Source organism: Sinocyclocheilus rhinocerous, unplaced genomic scaffold, assembly GCF_001515625.1.
Source record: "Sinocyclocheilus rhinocerous isolate Xijiao unplaced genomic scaffold, SAMN03320098_v1.1 scaffold2200, whole genome shotgun sequence".
NCBI lineage: Eukaryota > Metazoa > Chordata > Actinopteri > Cypriniformes > Cyprinidae > Sinocyclocheilus > Sinocyclocheilus rhinocerous.
Window position 1 is genome coordinate 4,116 of NW_015659711.1, and position 17,606 is coordinate 21,721.

At 37.8% G+C, this 17,606-nt stretch overlaps 2 protein-coding genes and 1 pseudogene across 2 annotated transcripts; 1 reads left to right on the plus strand and 2 right to left on the minus strand.

Moving 5' to 3' along the window:
- The first annotated feature begins 7 nt into the window (after positions 1 to 7).
- Positions 8 to 2,462, plus strand: LOC107724147 (condensin complex subunit 3-like; annotated as a pseudogene).
- A 1,597-nt stretch (positions 2,463 to 4,059) lies between these two features.
- LOC107724149 (uncharacterized) lies at positions 4,060 to 10,161 on the minus strand. The gene is made up of 2 exons (XM_016532953.1): positions 5,658 to 10,161; positions 4,060 to 4,440 (listed from the first exon to the last, which is right to left on the minus strand). The coding sequence occupies exons 1-2, from the start codon at positions 9,745 to 9,747 to the stop codon at positions 4,427 to 4,429; spliced, it is 4,104 nt and encodes a 1,367-aa protein (XP_016388439.1). The 5' UTR covers positions 9,748 to 10,161; the 3' UTR covers positions 4,060 to 4,426.
- A 3,479-nt stretch (positions 10,162 to 13,640) lies between these two features.
- LOC107724150 (ligand-dependent nuclear receptor corepressor-like protein) lies at positions 13,641 to 17,099 on the minus strand. Its single transcript, XM_016532954.1, has 3 exons — positions 16,892 to 17,099; positions 16,518 to 16,587; positions 13,641 to 15,798 (listed from the first exon to the last, which is right to left on the minus strand). The coding sequence occupies exons 1-3, from the start codon at positions 17,067 to 17,069 to the stop codon at positions 14,733 to 14,735; spliced, it is 1,314 nt and encodes a 437-aa protein (XP_016388440.1). The 5' UTR covers positions 17,070 to 17,099; the 3' UTR covers positions 13,641 to 14,732.
- Positions 17,100 to 17,606: the final 507 nt, after the last annotated feature.

Below are 17,606 nucleotides of genomic sequence, written 5' to 3' on the forward strand. Positions count from 1 at the left end.
GTGGGAGAATTCTATGCCCAAAGCTGCTGTCACGTCTGGTTCTGCTGTGGTACAATCCTGTAACGGAGGATGACCAAAGACTACGCCATTGCCTGGGGGTATTCTTACAGCTGTATGCCCGGGCCAGCAGGTATACTTGCTGGGAGATTCTCCCTTCCTTAATCGTAAATATTTAGCGTATTTTATTTAAAGGGATAGTTCATCCAAAAATGAAAATTGTTATTTATTGAGCTAACCCTTTAATGTAATAAGTGTACATGAAGAGTTCAGATGCAAAAGCCTCTAAGTACGTCTGACGTTTATCTTTAAAATTAGCATTTCTTTCTGGCTACTATCTATAGGTTTCTATGTAAGTACTGGTACTTCTGAATGGGTTAAGGCTGGGATTTAGCACATTTGAAGTGAAAGTACTTGATGAACATATACTAAATGTGGAGAGCATTCACTCCGTATCGTTTATCTCATTTTTGACCAAGATGGCTTTTAGAGGCTTTTGCATTGGAACTCTTCACATGTTCATGCTGCCATTTAACATTTAAGAATATTGTAACAGCACAGACAGGTATTTATAGTTGTTACTGTAATTGTTGTACACTAGAACAAATCAAGAGTGTGTGGAGGAGAGTTTTCTACCAACCATGAGAACTCTGTTCAATGCTCCTGTGACATCTCCATTGTCTGAGGTAGACGCATCCAACGTGCTGAACTGTTTGTTGAACTAACACGACCCAGCGCTCTTGTGCAACCGGCTGCCGTACAGGTACACTTGAATATACATGCACGCTTACAAAAATAACATTAATGGGTTGTGTTCAAATCACTATGTATTATGTAAATGATCATTTCATTTCGTAAATGAACTTTTTTTTGCAGGCTGTGTCTGTGCATGACTCTCTGGGAGTGTGTATTTGTCATGAAATCTTGAGGGACATTTCTGCTCCTGAGGTGCGTCTGTACTGTAAAACTCTCAGCTGGCTGGAGATTAACACTGAACCTGGGCCTGCTAACAGTGAATTGCAACTCCTGTTAAAATATATTTTACAGGTACTTCCATAGTTATGTATCTTTTGTGAATTTGTAAATGGTTGAAAAGAAACATTGGATAAAAGCTGCAGATTAAGCAGAAATTGATGTGAAATTAATGAAATATTCTGTCAGATTAGATTGCCATTAAGGTAAGCAATTATGATTGAGTGACTGTTTCTCTTGTGTGTGTGTGGGTTACAGGAAGTGAAAGATAAGTACTGTTCAAGGGTTATTGAGAAGCTTTGTAACCAGCTAAATGGAGATTGTTGTTCCAAATCAGGCGGTAATCAGGACACAACTTTGCTTACCTTGGATGAGAACACTGGAGGTACTAGCTAACACATTTTACCAGTCTTTATCCAACTAACTTTGATGTTTTTAGACCCATATAGTTTAGTATGCGAATTCACTCTGTGGCGAGTGTTGGTGGAGCTACTATGAAGTAGTTTGAAAGAGGGGGTATAATTGTGCAGATTCATAATTCTTTATTATACATAATTGTGTGTGTGTGTGTATATATATATATATATATAATATTGTTATTATTATTTTATTTATTTATTTTAATGTAATTGTGTAAGTTATATAACATTTAAAATTGTTCAAATTCATTATTCTACATTGAATTAAAGTATTTGATGTAAATAATAGGGCTGGGTTTTGACAAATTTCACGATTCGATTCGATTCAATATCGATTATTTTGGATACATATCAGGTCAGGCCGGAAGAAAGCCAGGAAAGCAGAGTTGTCCTCTGATGAAGGGGTTGGTTTATTCTGCTTCTTAACTAATTGTTTTAATTTCAAATGTACATTTTTCATTTAGTAGGTTGCTTATCTTTTTGTGTTCCATCTAATCTTTCTATAGTGATGAAGAGAATGTTCCTGAAGCACCTTCATCAGTGCGACCAAGTCGCCGTGCCAAGATTGCTGCTTTGGATAAAACAAAGCAGCATCTGACTGCCCTTATGAACCAGGAGGACAATGGTTCATAAGAGTGGATTACTTAAGAAGGTCTACTTTTGCCCAATTACATCCTACAGTTTCTTTAGATTTACCTAAGAAATTATATACTGCTAAATTTTAATACAAAGAGACTAGTGTAACTGTTTAGTCTGACTATTTACAGTTTCAACCTGGAATAAGGTCTTGTCAAAATGAATGTCATACTTAAGAGGTTATCTTTGGGTAGGAGTCATGTTAACATTCATTTACTTGCTCAAGGCTGAGCAGTAAAAAAAAGTGTAAGAGCTAGTAAGCCAAACTTCCCTTTTTATAATTGGTATTTTAAGGAAACTGATCCTACTATAAACAGTTGGTGTTAATAATGGCTAATATTTGAAAGTAAAAAAAACGCTTTCATTTGTATACATTTTTTAGTCTGAATAAAAATGTTTAAACCTATAACACAATTACTCAAAATGTTTGCAAGAGCTTTTATTGTTCTAACGATTGAGACGACTTCTTTGAAGGCAAGTATAAAAACAGAGAAAATACAATGCGTGTCATAATTTGCATGTTTATGTACAACATGTAGCACCAGGTAACAAGTTTACAGTGGCCAAAACTTCAAAATGGCAGATCTGAACATGAGACAATATACAGAAGGCCTTCTGACAATTTTCATAAGCTTCAACTCCAGCATATGGTTGGAATAGGTATAAAGATAATGCACCATTTTTGTCTGTACTTTTGACACAGTTTTTGGATTACTCCAGCAGGTTGAATGGTTATTGAGGCCCTAAAGCAGTTGATGGAAGCCTCTTTATGTTGGCACAGAGTATGTATATGATGTAAATAATTTCAGCAGTTTCTCAAGCGCCTCTAGCTGACAGATATCCAGACAATGGTTTAAATCTAATAGAATAAACTAGGTGACAAACAAACATTTTATGCATCTAAGGTGGACTAAGTGTAGCACCGACTAAACTTGTACACCAGTTTTGTTACAAGGAACCTAAATGAACTAAGCGGACATCAACGCCATAATAGGGCAATTTTAACCTTCTACATACTTCGGGGCAGGGCCACAGATTGGTAACAAGTAACAGCAGACGGAAACTAGAGCTAACACTGACAGATATCCAGACAATGGTTTAAATCTAATAGAATAAACTAGGTGACAAACGAACATTTTATGCATCTAATTACATCTAAGGTGGACTAAGTGTAGCACTGACTAAACTTGTACACCAGTTTTGTTACAAGGAACCTAAATGAACTAAGCGGACATCAACGCCATAATAGGGCAATTTTAACCTTCTACATACTTAGGGGCAGGGCCACAGATTGGTAACAAGTAACAGCAGACGGAAACTAGAGCTAACACAGTATTTAAATAACTAACTAAACAAGCAAACATACAGGCTGTAAAACCAGTTAGAATGTTTTTGGTAGCGGTCTAAATGAATGACATGGTTACAACAAAGGGTTTATCAGTTTAGACCAATCTACCATTCCTTACCAGTAGATTTCAGGAGGTAGGTGTCACATACTGCAATAGATCACAAATTAAGATTTGCACAACATAAGTTTTTGTATTTAAGAAACAATGTGGAGCATTTGCCTCTGGATCATCTTAAAAGCTTTTAATTTAAAAGAAAGGGAAATAGAATCTTACATCTTTCTGAGAGCAAAACATTGCACCAAAAACACTACATTATAACAATGGTTTTAGTCAGGAATAAAACGGAACAGGTAGCAGTTTGGTAGTGCAACAAGGACATGAACCTGGATGTAAATTAATGCTTAAATGATTTTCCACAACTTGGCAAAGAGTCTAAATTCACAGGAGGTTTCCATAAATACAGGATAAGAGGAGATATACAGACACTACCACCATTTTCAAATTCCATAATGCATTGTAATTATTTTAAGTGGGCAGTTTTTGTCTGACACATTAACGGCACATAAGAAAAGACAAATATATTCCCAACTTAAAAACTTCAGCAATGTTTAAAAACTGAAATATTCACAAAAATCCCATTTAAAGATCTCTTACAACAAAATATATTTTTTTTAAAAGTTAAATGAACTTGTCTTCTCCAGAATAATATAAAAGTTTGCCTAAATGTTAAACTCTGCTATGAGATTTGGGCAAACCAAACAACATAATGCTCTTGTAACCTTTGATTCTCCTTCATGTAACTAGATCTTCTCGTGGTCTGCATCAAAATTAAAATTCAAAGTAGACTTTAAAAGGTAAATAAAACATTTTACAAACATAAAAACAAAAGTTTAAATAGTGCAACAAGTGTCTTAAAGTTGTTTTTGTTTTTTTGCTACATGACGCTTGCTGAGGTTGCGTGTCATAATGCTTGTGATACTCAGCCAGACCACTGTTGAAAGGCACCTTATGATAGAGTTCAAGAAAATGTCTTCCCCAAAAACTGGTCCCAAGTTATTTCAATGACCCTGAAAAGCACAAATTGAAGACATTTAGATTTGAGTTCTCAAAGAAAATAGTGTATATACAGAACGTGCGGTTTTTAAACCCTTATCTGATTAAAAAAAACAATAAGTATACTTTTGAAAGCAGACCATAATGGTACCACACTACCAGAATCAATACAAAGTAAACACTGCAAAGACAAAAAAATCTAACTTTTCAATCTAATATCAAAGCATTCTTTACAGAAGCCAGAAACATACTTTATCCCAGTATGCAGATAGGAGTGCTTGGTCAACACAACAGTCAGGTTGAACTTATTTGACATGGGCTGTTGCACTGGTCTGGCAGGAACAAACCTCTACTACTTTCAGAGTGAGTTACATTCAAATATCTCTTGACGTTAAACTGGATGGGTTATTATTCAGTTAAGTATAACTTAGAAAAAATCTCTTTAAACGTGCTCTGCCAACGAAAGATCTAAGGATCCTCAAATGCAAACTGTTTTGCTTCAAGAGAGCAACAATATATTTGTCGTTTTACTTTTTTATATTTGTTTATTCTCCATTTATTCACAAATTTATAATCATTTATAATAATCATTTTAACCATTTATATACTAATTTCGATTAGTATATTTGATTCATTAATTGATTAGTCATAAATTATTCTTTATATAATTTTCCCGTTGTTCAGTCTTATGATTGTGTGGTTTCAAGGGATATTTGTATTTGTGTACTAGATAAGAGAATGTCTTCATGGTTTTTAATGTCATGGGACAATGTTGTGAAACCATAATTTTCCATTGCTATTGCTTGTGGTGTAATGACACTTGTTGGATTTGTATTTTTCAGACGAAGTCTGAGCATAGAAACATACGCAACTAAGACTATTCAATAAACTCTGCTCCTTTTATATCATCACTTCATCTCCTGCTTCTGCTCTTCGCTGGCTTTACTCAGTCAACTTCTTGGCTTATAGAAGAGTGTTAATACAGTTTTGAGTACCAGACAGGACTCGTTAACAGATTTTGGGTATTAGACAATTTTGGTGACTAGTTGTTCTGTTACCAGACAAAACATATTTTCTGACAGGATCTGGTGTCTGGTGCTGGATCAGATATTTCTGGCGTGGAGGCATGATCTAACACTATGATGCTCAAAACCGAGCTTTTGTACCTAGAATTTGCACTTGCATAGAGTATGTTTCAGGCATAACGAAATAATGCTAAAAGATGACTTACCGAGCACAAAGTCACACCACCTTGCTCCTAGAACACCCCTGCTGCTCCTTGATTGTCTGAGCATTTTTGTTGGGGGAGATGGACTTGTGCTCCAACTTTTCCGTTTGCCTCTTTTTCTTCCTCCCTTGCTCTGGCTTTTTGGGGATGAGTGCAGCTGTATTGGAAAGTTAACTGTACTGGGAGGTGTCCCTCCCACCAAAACATCCTCATTGTCCTCTTGATGCGAGACATCATAAAGCTTTACTGTGCAAATGTTACATTCCTCTGTCGCTGACTTTGTGTTTGGGGAGTTGATCTTTTTCAGAAACACCCTGCACTGCTTTAGGGACTCTGGACTCCAAGCTTTGGAGCTGATTCTGTTCTGCTTTGAAATATTGGCAATCCCAGTCATTTTCTGAGGAGTTTTGACTAGAAGCTTTAATGCATTTTGAACTTTCGTGACTGGTCTGGATGTCTTACCTACCAGGTTAGGCATTTCTTTCCATAATTCTAGAGTCTCAGCACCTGAAGTCCTTGTCCTCATCTGGTCACGAAACACTTTGTGTGCCATATCACCACCTAATGTTATCCTAGGCCTGGTTTTACACTTTAGCCTCGCTCTAAGCAGAGCTGCTCTATAGACAACCCATGTGCTTCTAGACCTAGACATTCTATGCCTAACGTCATGCCTCTGTTTAAATGATGTATTAAAAAGCTTTCTCTTGGCTTGTGACCTTGTTGACTTGGACAGCATTTCTTGTGCTTGCTTGTGCATTGACGGACTCTTTGGGACAACTTTAGCAAATTTCTTGACATGTTTCCGGAGTCTCTCTGCTTGTGGACTTGGGCAAACATTGCCTTTGCAATTGGGTCTGCTGAGGTTGTAGTGAAAGACATCCTTGGGATTTCTTGCAGTGGTCTTCTTTACAATAGCAAGGGACTGGGTTTCTGTGGACTGCATAAACCAAGTACAGAGCTTCTCCATATTATAGTTTCTCTCAAAAAGCATTTTGATGGCAGAAGCAGACTTCTTAGCAGAACCTCTAAACTTCTCACAAGTGTTTGGTTTAAGATCGGATTTAATCTCTCCTGACTTGTTAGCCTCGAGGACATCTGATACCCAAGTGTTGGACATTAGCCTGATTCTCCTAGCTAACTCTTCATTTAAAGTTTCAGGTGATGCTAAGGTGGGCCACCACCTGAATCCCTCATTTGATGAAAAAATTGAGTCCATCGAAATGGTAGAAAAACGAACGTCTTGTATGCAACTGACATTCTTGGTCCTTGTGGAAAGTGCATTTTTTGGGAACTCTTCTTGCTCTTGTCTTTTCTTTGTATTCTGGCTGGACTCACAGCTAACCTTATTAAGCAGTAGTTTTCGTGACCTGCGAACCAATGCGCAGGATCTGGCAGTAGCGACAGAGTGGAGCAAATGAACGGAGGGTTTCCGTTCTCTAACAGAATGCCTCACTGGTATGAGCTGCCCTCTGGTATTCTGACTATGTTCTTTTGGTGCATCCCCTATATCCTTGTGAATGTCAGTAGGATTGCAGATTGTCTTCTGCTCTTTGGAAGGTTGAATTTCAACGAGAAGAGACTTTCTGAGCAGATGTGAATCTTTTGTGCCCCTTTTTATATGTATCTTTCTTTGCCTTGGTGACCCTGTGGTGACAGTGACAGAGATCCCAGCAATTTTGACTTTGGGAGGTCTTCCTGGTTTTCTTGACACTGCTGTGTCACTCTGTCTTTGACATTTGATGTTGCTGCTCGAAGAGACACATTTCCTGTCTTCAATAGGCATAACAAAATGGTGATCTTTAAGCAGTTCCTTGGTCATTTGATCATTACTACTAGTCTTTCCAGAACATGTTTCACTGTACGTGCCACCATTTAATAGTTCAAAAACATGTTGATGTTCTGGGATATTGCTCAAATCTTCAGAAACTACTCTTTTTGCCCTTTTTGCCCTTCTTGATCTTCCATTCACTATGGTGATTTTTAGATTTTTGTTTCCATCATCCTTAGAAGGCATTTCTGTTGTCTTATGATTTACTGCACTGGAACCGGTTGTACCAGTTGAAGTTATTTTGGGTTTTGGAGGTCTGCCGATGGGACGTTTCACAGACTTCACAATATGTGGTCCTATTTTTTTGGGGCGCCCAGGACGCCTTTTTACTGGAGACGTTTGATGTACAATTGGTAGTGTTTCTTGGATTTCATCTTCATTGTTTGAACAACTGGGCAATACTGCATCAAGTGAAACCACTTTTGATGAAGTGCACTTGTTCCCACCATGTTCAACAGTTCTCCCTGGAGCTAATTCAAGGACTGAATCCTGGAAATGTTCATCGATGGCACTACCTGCCCATGAGGATTCCACGCATGGATCAAACATCTCTCCATGGGAATTTGAGCCTGAGGCAGCTGCTTTGAGAGTATATTTTACACCGTCTTCACCTGTCACAAAGGAAACAAACATGAGCTTTATTGGACTATCATATTTCAGTCCAGACAGGCTTGCTTTAGCTTCTTGTCCACTCTCATTGGTAGTAAAGTCAGACATAGTTTCAGTAGGACTGTGCGAGTCAGTGTTTAGACTGTTGGTCTTATGGCGTTTAGATCTTTTTGATGGTGAAGTAGAATTCTGGCATGGTTTCCTTTTTCTTGCACTATCTTTATCAGGATTCCTTCCATTATCCTTGTGCTCACACGGTGGCTCTTTTTTGGATGAAATCGCATCTTTTGATGAAGTTATATTCTGTGGCACATCACAGTCTTCTCGTTTATCCTCAGTCTGAAAAGGCTGTTTGTCACATATATCACTTTGCCAGGCAATTTCTTCTGTAGCGCCAAGGGCTGTTGAGGTACTGTCCTCAGGGGGATTCTTGGTGAATATACTTTCTGAAAAACAGGCTGCAAAATACATTTTCCGTGGCTCAGTAACATAGGAAGAGAAACGCTGAGGTGGTACAATATTTCGTTTGGCTCTTCCAACTTGAACAGTCAGATTTTTCTCTTCATGAGTTTTTGCTTTTACCTTCCGGTCACTATCAGTTGTTTGCAATTGTGCCCTCTCATCAAGAGGCAGTGGTTCTTCAAGACATGCATGTTGGGGTTGAGTTTCTTGGCTCTTTTGTTTATTCAGTGTCTCCTTAGTTTGTGCATATGTAGTAAAATTTTCTAAGGTATCTTTTACAGGCTTTGAGTCCACTGTCCTAGGTATTCTGTCCAACTTTCTACAATCAGATTGTTCAACAAGAGAGCATGTTAGCTGTGCAGCTTTAACAGTTTTTAAGGACCTATCTCTCTCAAACCCTATATTCCTCTTAAAATATGATGGACTAAGTCTGGCCAGATCTCTTTTGATTTGTAAGCTTTGTCTTCTTGATGATGGAAGATCAGGTGACTTGCTCATGGCAACTAACGTTTCCAGTCTCTTACGTGAACGTGTCTGAGGGGATCGCTGTTCGGTGGCTACATGCTGTCGTAAAAGCTCATTAAGGTTGTAATCTTTGTCACTACTGTTGTGTAGCACAGTTGTTATTATCTCTGTCAAATGTGTGTCATCTGTCTTGGAGATTTGACTGGCATGGGTAAGATGATTTTGTTCCTTCTCTGAAGGTTGGATACTTCTGAGCTTTTCAGTGACTCTATCCATTAGATCTCCTATAAAAGACCCACACTGGTGATCATTCTCCTTCTCTGCTTGTGTATGCAACAGTACAACCTTTTCACAACATTCATCAGGAGATCCCACACGAAGAGAAGTGTTAGAGTACAAAGCTGTATCTTCATCCTCGGTTCTGTGAGGTAAGAGAGAAGGAGGTGCCATGTTTAATGACTTGCAGTCCTGAATTTGTAAGATACTGGACTTGACAGCCATTTTACAGTCCAGGTCCACTGGCTTTGGTGATAGTGGTGGTGGGGAGGGGCTACGGCTTCCTTTGCATCTATTGTGAGAGTTACAATCACCCTGATGGGTGATTAGAGTTTCTCTTACATGAGAAATGTAGGTATGATCACCATTGTGCTGAAGCTGGCATGAGGGTAGTTTTAAGTGAGTACAACAAACAGTGGGATTAGAACAGATATCTTGGCCAACACATGCCATAGATGTATTTTGGCAGGAATTGCCATGAATGTTCCTCAGACAGACGCATAGAGGAGAAAATGCATTTGCTGGAAGCCTACAAGCTTTTCTGCAACAAATGCCAGCAGTTACTGAGCAGTCACTTAATGAAAGTATTGGGGCCTCATTAAGTGATTTTTTATCAGCATGGCAACAGAGAGAGCCAGCCTTAAACTGTCTTCTGTGAGCATCCCGCAGTGTTACAGAGATGTTATAATCTTCCTGCGTGTCCTTTAAAAAATGATAGAGTAGCAGTCTATGATGGGAACAAAGCGAAGACAGGACCTTCTCCAACACAGTGACTCTCCAGACCACTGGAGCTTTAGAACCACCTTCCTTCTCCAGTCTGGACCGGTCTTCCACACTTGGCCCTAAGGAACTACATAAATAAATTGTGTTAAGTCATTACTCAATCACTGACATAATTAGCTTTTCATGAATGTGAGCTGAGCTTCACCTCTCATCTCTTTTTATTTTTTACTCTGTTGTAATGTGCAATACATTTGAATTGGATTAAACGATTAACAAAATCCTACCAAAAAGACATATTCCAGAATTATAAAGTTTGCATAGCTATATTTAAAAGAGCACTCCTCATTTTGTTAAAGGCACCACATGGCATTGCATTGCATGTTGTGGTCATATATATGCAGAATTAAAAATGTGTAAATGCCACAGATAAAGTATTCCACCTCAGTCAAGTTTATGCATGTATTAGAAATTTACAACAAAGTACAAACACCTCTGTACATGGAACAATTTTTTATTGGTAACTTGAAGGCAAAGGATGGCGATTGTAGCAACGCTTACACTCAGGAAAACTATACAGAATATTTAATTATTTTAATCAAACCTGAATAATTTTGTTTCCTGATGAATCAATGTGTCTCTTGATAAAACCAATTACAAACCAAAATAAATTGTGTTAAGTCATTACTCAATAACTGACATAATTAGCTTTTCATGAATGTGAGCTGAGCTTCACCTCTCATCTCTTTGTATTTTTTACTCTGTTGTAATGTGCAATACATTTGAATTGGATTAAACGATTAACAAAATCCTACCAAAAAGACATATTCCAGAATTATAAAGTTTGCATAGCTATATTTAAAAGAGCACTCCTCATTTTGTTAAAGGCACCACATGGCATTGCATTGCATGTTGTGGTCATATATATGCAGAATTAAAAATGTGTAAATGCCACAGATAAAGTATTCCACCTCAGTCAAGTTTATGCATGTATTAGAAATTTACAACAAAGTACAAACACCTCTGTACATGGAACAATTTTTTATTGGTAACTTGAAGGCAAAGGATGGCGATTGTAGCAACGCTTACACTCAGGAAAACTATACAGAATATTTAATTATTTTAATCAAACCTGAATAATTTTGTTTCCTGATGAATCAATGTGTCTCTTGATAAAACCAATTACAAACCAACAACATTTGCAGGCAATATGTCGTCTATTTTGAAATTAAAATAAAACTACCCCAAGGGGGTAACACAGATTTGTTAAGGGATGGAGGGAAACGTTAGAGAATAATAATAAAAAAATTATATACTGTAAATTGCACAGTTTTAAAATGTAGGATATTAAAACACACTGGAGTAATATGCCTTCAGTATTTCCATCTTATTACAATTAATTTAATTCTTGCTTTGATTAACCTTACCCTAATCCTGAAATGTTACAAATGAGACCACACCAAATATATTTCAGACACAAATACATGCTTAAATGACCAATTAGCTTTTAGTTTTCCCCCCATTTCAAGTTGATCAAAACGTCATAAAGATTAAATATATATCAATCTGCCTGGGATTAAAAAAAAAAAAGTCACATGTTGAGAAACATTACAGGACATGAAACTCACGTATGCATGCAAATGCAGTAAAGCATTTCACATATCAATGTGCAAGAGCAACAAAGTGCTTCAACACAAAACTAACACAACATTTAAACTTCATATTCTGATTACATCGAAAGGAATAACACAACACATACAATTAGATATTAGAATTAGAGGGAATAATACAAAATCAATCATAGTGCAACAAATATGCATAAATAACTGATTGCAAAAGATTCATATCCTGCACACGTTATGAATATGAAATTACACATACTTGGAAAGGCCTAAATTGGTGATATTTATCTATTTAATGATCCATCTATAAATCAAGCCAAACTGTTTTGAGAGGGAAAAGAGTTAAACACAATTTAAATAATTTTATATGCCTGTAACCACTCCTGAACAAACTGTCCCCATAATATGGGAGAAAACAAATTGGCTTTGAATGAACCATATTTGGCTCTATAAAAGAATCCTAAGGGCCCTTATTTTTATATAAAAGAACAGTTCTAACACAATCATGCGCTATGTTTCAATAGGACTGTTGTTACCCTGAGAATACTAATGTTTTTGGACTGAAATTATACAAGACACAATATTAAGTATAATTAGAACACAAAAGAGAAATAACAGAGATCTGCATTCCCCAAAGGAAACCTAACAGTATCCTATATAATGAAAATAAGAGCGCAGCACTGACAATATACATGTATATGATTTTAAAAATCTGCATGGCATTAACTCTTACATGACCACCCTTTACATTAAAAGTGAAAATGTGCCTGTGACATATCTATCCCCGAGAAAAAACTGAAAAATTTAAGTTACATTGGTAATTGTGGTAACAGTATATAAATCCATAATACAGATTATATACGATCCACAGTAGTATATAAATACTTATTTTCTTTTTCTCCAAAGATTTATGTAAAACTGCTACTGGCCTGCAAAATAACTGAGCAGTAGCTGTAAGAGCAGGCACTGAGTTGTTATTTTAAGAGCTTTGAAGAACATTCAGGGTGTTTTGATAAATGCTTTAAATTAATTAAGAATATATCAGTAAATCTGTTCTCTCTTTTTAAGGAAGAAGGGGAAGTTAACTTTAAGGAACAACAAGAGGTAAACCATTTACAGAACATTCCCAACACAAAGATAAACACATTAACATTGCATATCGAAATGTTAATATTTCCAAAGCTTCAATCACAAAATTTACGTTTCAGCTACACTTGGCAAAGCACTGCAATTATACTTGTGAATCAGATAACTGAAAAAATATGCCATTCAAAGTCAGTGTATGGCAATATTTTTCATAGCAAGTACGAAACAAGAACCTGTATCACAAGTATGTGTGCAACTTTTGTAAAGTGCAACTCAATATTATATTCCAACTATACAAGCTTCTAAATACAGTAAAAAAAAAAAAAAAAACGTCCATGCTATAAATATGGACTTGAGGAGTTGAATTACCAGTATCATGAAATGAAACCGTTGTATAATAAGCCATTAAAAGTTATAGTAATCAGTAGCATGAACAAAACAACAACCAAGAGCAGCAAAACTATAAAAACCAGGACAACAAAGCAATTCAGAGCAGCACTTGAATCAGGCTTTGCATTTCAGTCCCACTGTAAGTGCATCATGAAATATGGACAAGGAGAAATTCTGATCCATGTGTTCAGCAGCACTCTACTCTGAACTGCTTCATTCATGGAGTGTGTAAGTGGAGAGGCAAAATGACCCTGAACTGATATGGTTTCAGCAGACAGATAATGCAAGGATGCATTTAGTTTGAGGAAAGAAATTCAAATCTGAAAAAAGAATACTGAGTGAGGATTTCAGTAGTTCTAATTACTGAAAAAGTATTCTATCTATTGTTCAGTGTAAAAGAAACATTCACTGATACTGCCATCAAGCGTTTTTTTCCTGTGCAGCATTACATTGCATTTCCAACTTACCCCAAATGATTTGCTAAGCAGATTTGCAGGGGGGATAATGCAAGGATGCATTTAGTTTGAGGAACAACACAACATTATAAAGAAGAAATTCAAATCTGAAAAAAGAATACTGAGTGAGGATTTCAGTAGTTCTAATTGCTGAAAAAGTATTCTATCTATTGTTCAGTGTAAAAGAAACATTCACTGATACTGCCATCAAGCGTTTTTTTCCTGTGCAGCATTACATTGCATTTCCAACTTACCCCAAATGATTTGCTAAGCAGATTTGCAGGGGGGGAATGAAAAAGGGCAAGAAATAAAAAAAATAAAGCAATGTTGTGTGTGTGTGGTTGAGGTTGTGTGGAATAATAAGTATTTGAACTTACCAAAAATAAAAAAATAAAATCACTATCAGTGCAGAATGTGGGAAGTCTCACCCACAACAAAAAGCATGAGATGGTCCAAGCTTTCACTCCAATGATCTGGCAACAGTCCTGATTAATGTACTTCATTAATACTTCATAAAACTGATATAATTATCTATGTTATACAATACAACTTGCCAATAAGCATAGTAGTCCAAAAAGTGCTATTTACATAATAGTGTTGTTCCTTTGCTGGAGTGGAAACTCGTACCTATATCTACCCATTGCATATAAGGATGGGCATCTCCCACTGTTGAGTTAAAAGAGATGTTACAGTCATGCTGTCACCAGGCTGTCACACAGACACCATAAAAAATACTGTTGATAGACTTCAAATGAAATGACCAGTCACTACAAAGACTAATTAGTGTGAAAGCTGCATACAACAATCGTTAAGCTGAGATTAGCTTATGTATGAACAAAACCTGAATATTATATTTCTTAGTTTTAAAAGAGTAATTAACTTAAAAATCAACAGTGCTTTACAATATTTTAAATATATTCATATAGATATCCACAGTGAAACCCCTGAATAGATTTTTTTAAAGGCATGTTTTGTAACTTGATAAAATGTACCATTTAACCTGTGGTTGAGGATTCAAGTGCATCTTCCAAGTCTGAATGAGGTCCTGGACTGCATGTTTAAAAAAATAAATAAAATAAAATAAAAAACCTTCCTTGTTGGCTGTAGTTTAGGTGATGTTTAGTGAAAACCATCTCTAAGAAATAGTTGAGGTTTTGGTTTTGAGTTAAGACTGTTTGTAGGCAGTAGATGAGGCATTGGTTGTTGTCCCTGACTTTCCTGAGCCTGAGGTTGCTGCTTCAGCAAGACGGAGCTTCTTTTTTGGTGGGGTCTTGAGCGTGCCCGTTCGCTCTTTGACTTTGTACTCTATGGTGCTGTGTGGCACCCCATAGATGCCCTGAGCTTTCGACACGCTCATCTTCCCACTAATCACCATGGCTATGGCCTCCTCCAGGATATCGTGGTCATATTGCCGATAACGGCCCCGCTTTTTCCGTGGATGCTTGTCTCGACGGTCATCATCTCCACTGTCAACCACACTTCCAGTGACGCTTCCGCCAACGCTCCCGTTCTTCATGTTCAGACCCAGTGGAGGCATGTCACCCTGGAGTAGACGTGACTCGAGGCCCGAGTGGCTTTCGATCAAGCCCTGTTTAGGGAGAACGGTCTTCAGCTTGTGGAAAGCAGTGGAGCCATCAGAGGCTTTGTTGGCTTGGTATACCGCATCCACCAGGCCAGCCAGATCCAGCTGGGCTTTGTGCTGAGCACTTAAGCGTACCTGAGGGACTCGGATGTGCACAGCTGGCCCAGTGGCAGAACTCTGAGGAGATGTGGCTGGCTCGGTACTGGAGAAAGGCCCGTCGTTCTGCTCCCGTAGCTGCGAGACCATTCTCTGCAAGGTTAAGTGGTGAAGGTATGACGAGGCAGTCACGGCTGCCGGGAACTTTAGCTCGGTGTGCTCTGGTGACGTAAATTTACATTTTCTTACTTCAGACTGCTCTGACTGCGAGCGAGCCCATGCTGCTACCTTCTGCAGGACGAGTCGAGTGTCATTGGTTGGGCACACCGCCTCTGTGCCCTTGCCACTGTCACCAAAAATCGATGGTTCCCCTGCCTTCCACTCTGGCAATAAGGCCTCTGTCTGAAACTGTAATGTTTTCTGAGGTATCCCGTATAGTATGGCTGCTTTGTGAATGTCCAGTGATCCAGACCGAATATCTTTCAAGGCTTTAGAGAGCAAACCTTCTGCAAACTCAGAGCTGCGATCCAAATAGTCCTCTCTGATTGGTCTCCTAAGGGGAGGTGGGTGGGAGGATGAGAAACGTACGGGTGAGCGGACCAATGACAGGACACACTCAGGGTCCACTCCTTTACTGCCTTGTCTTTTGGTAACATCACTCGCTTCTCAATTGTCTGTATAACACAAAGCCTTCGAGTTTTTTGGGAATAAAACACTTTTTGTTTTTGGCCTTAGGATGCAAACGATACTTCTTGGAAGGACAGTCTCTCGTCAATTGTGTGGAGAAAGACAAGCGCTTATGGGATTACTTCCAGTATCTTTGCAATGCAGATGCATTTTGTACGACTCTGGTATCTTTTTTCTCATGTGAAAATAATATTGCATAAATCAACGAATAGATCAATAAACAAATGAATAAATACAGGCGGTACAAAGGAACAAGTAAAGCCCCTGACTGCTGGTAAATGTGACGTTACCTTCCAACAAGTTAGAAAAGAGTCAACCCTTTGGCAGTGCAACAAAACAACCACTAAATTAAAAATAAAACGTATCAAATGTATGAGGAGTAGAATTTGTTCACACAAAACAATCAGATACGATAGAAATGAAACAAAGAATTGGAAATAAAATTAATATTTTCTGGAATAAAAAGCTCATCAATATTACTGGTCAAAATGTTACCATTTTAGTACCAACCTTTTCTTTGGCTTTGGTAGGATGAAGATAAACAGTCAAGCACACAACTTGGTAAACAAAACTTGAAGTACTCACCCTGAAACCTTTCTTTGAGTAGTTTCATTTTCTGCTGATGTGTTTTTCTTAGAGAGGTCAAGTACTCCAACTATGAGAAGTAATCCATGAAAAAAAAAAAAAAACAGCAAATAATATCAAGTTTGAGGACAAATGCACAGGATCATTGCAAGTAATTAAATATTCACACACTCAGTAAATTCACCGTTTATTCAGAGTTGTGTACCTTTCAATGATAAGCATAATTCATGAAAGTCAATAGACCAGATTCTCTGAAAAGAATGAAAAATGTCTAAATATTAACAGTGATCTAATTTTGCAGAGCTACAAACTCCTGAATCTGGTCTTTTGAAGTGAAAACTGTTGTGATTTCCATTAAAAAAAGCCTTGATTACCTTGCAGGGCCTGAGAAGCTCGGCTGATGGTGAGGTCCAGAGGCCCATCAGGATCCAGTTGATGGGGGAGAAGCTCAGAGGTGTCACTTAGGCCATTCAGGCCCTCGTGAGCCTGGCTTTTACACGCATACTCTAAGGCAAACCTCCGAATCATCTTGCGCATCAACTCCTGTGCCATCAATGGTATGCTGGAATCGCAGCTCTGAGGGAATTCTAAGAAATTGAAAAATACAAAACTAGTTGAAGATCTCATCAAATTGTTCCTTATATAAAAACACATTTTCTACTTTTACTACATATTTGTCAATGCAAAACAATGCATTTCAAGAATTTAGAGTTGATTAACTGAACTTGCATCATGCATGCATTGTGTACAAGACAACAACCGTAACACAAATCTGAAATCTTGCTCTCTCTCTCTCTTTCTCGCCTCATTCTCTTCTTGCTCTCTCTTTCTCTCCTCATCCTACTTTTTGGACATGTGAACATACTAGTGGTGTCAAAATTAGCGCGTTAACACAGGCGATTAATTTTTTTCAGTTTAACGTGTTAAAAATATTTAACGCAATTAACACAGGGGCGGGGCTAGGGTTGGCCACCCCGCTCACAACTGCTGCATCTGTCACTTTTTCTCTTGACAAGAAGTGAATTTATTCAGTCGCAGAATGACAGAGAACGGGAGACGTTTCAGATGCATGCTCCACTTAACTTCAGC

Excerpts from the sequence above, each read along its gene's own strand:
- LOC107724149 (XM_016532953.1), bottom strand. The coding sequence starts at position 9,747 with ATGGCATGTGTTGGCCAAGATATCTGTTCTAATCCCACTGTTTGTTGT.
- LOC107724150 (XM_016532954.1), bottom strand. The coding sequence starts at position 17,069 with ATGGCACAGGAGTTGATGCGCAAGATGATTCGGAGGTTTGCCTTAGAG. Across the intron at positions 16,588-16,891 it reads AGCTTCTCAGGCCCTGCAAG|TTGGAGTACTTGACCTCTCT; the intron begins GTAATCAAGGCT and ends TACTTCTCATAG. Across the intron at positions 15,799-16,517 it reads ACTCAAAGAAAGGTTTCAGG|GAGACCAATCAGAGAGGACT; the intron begins GTGAGTACTTCA and ends ACCTCCCCTTAG.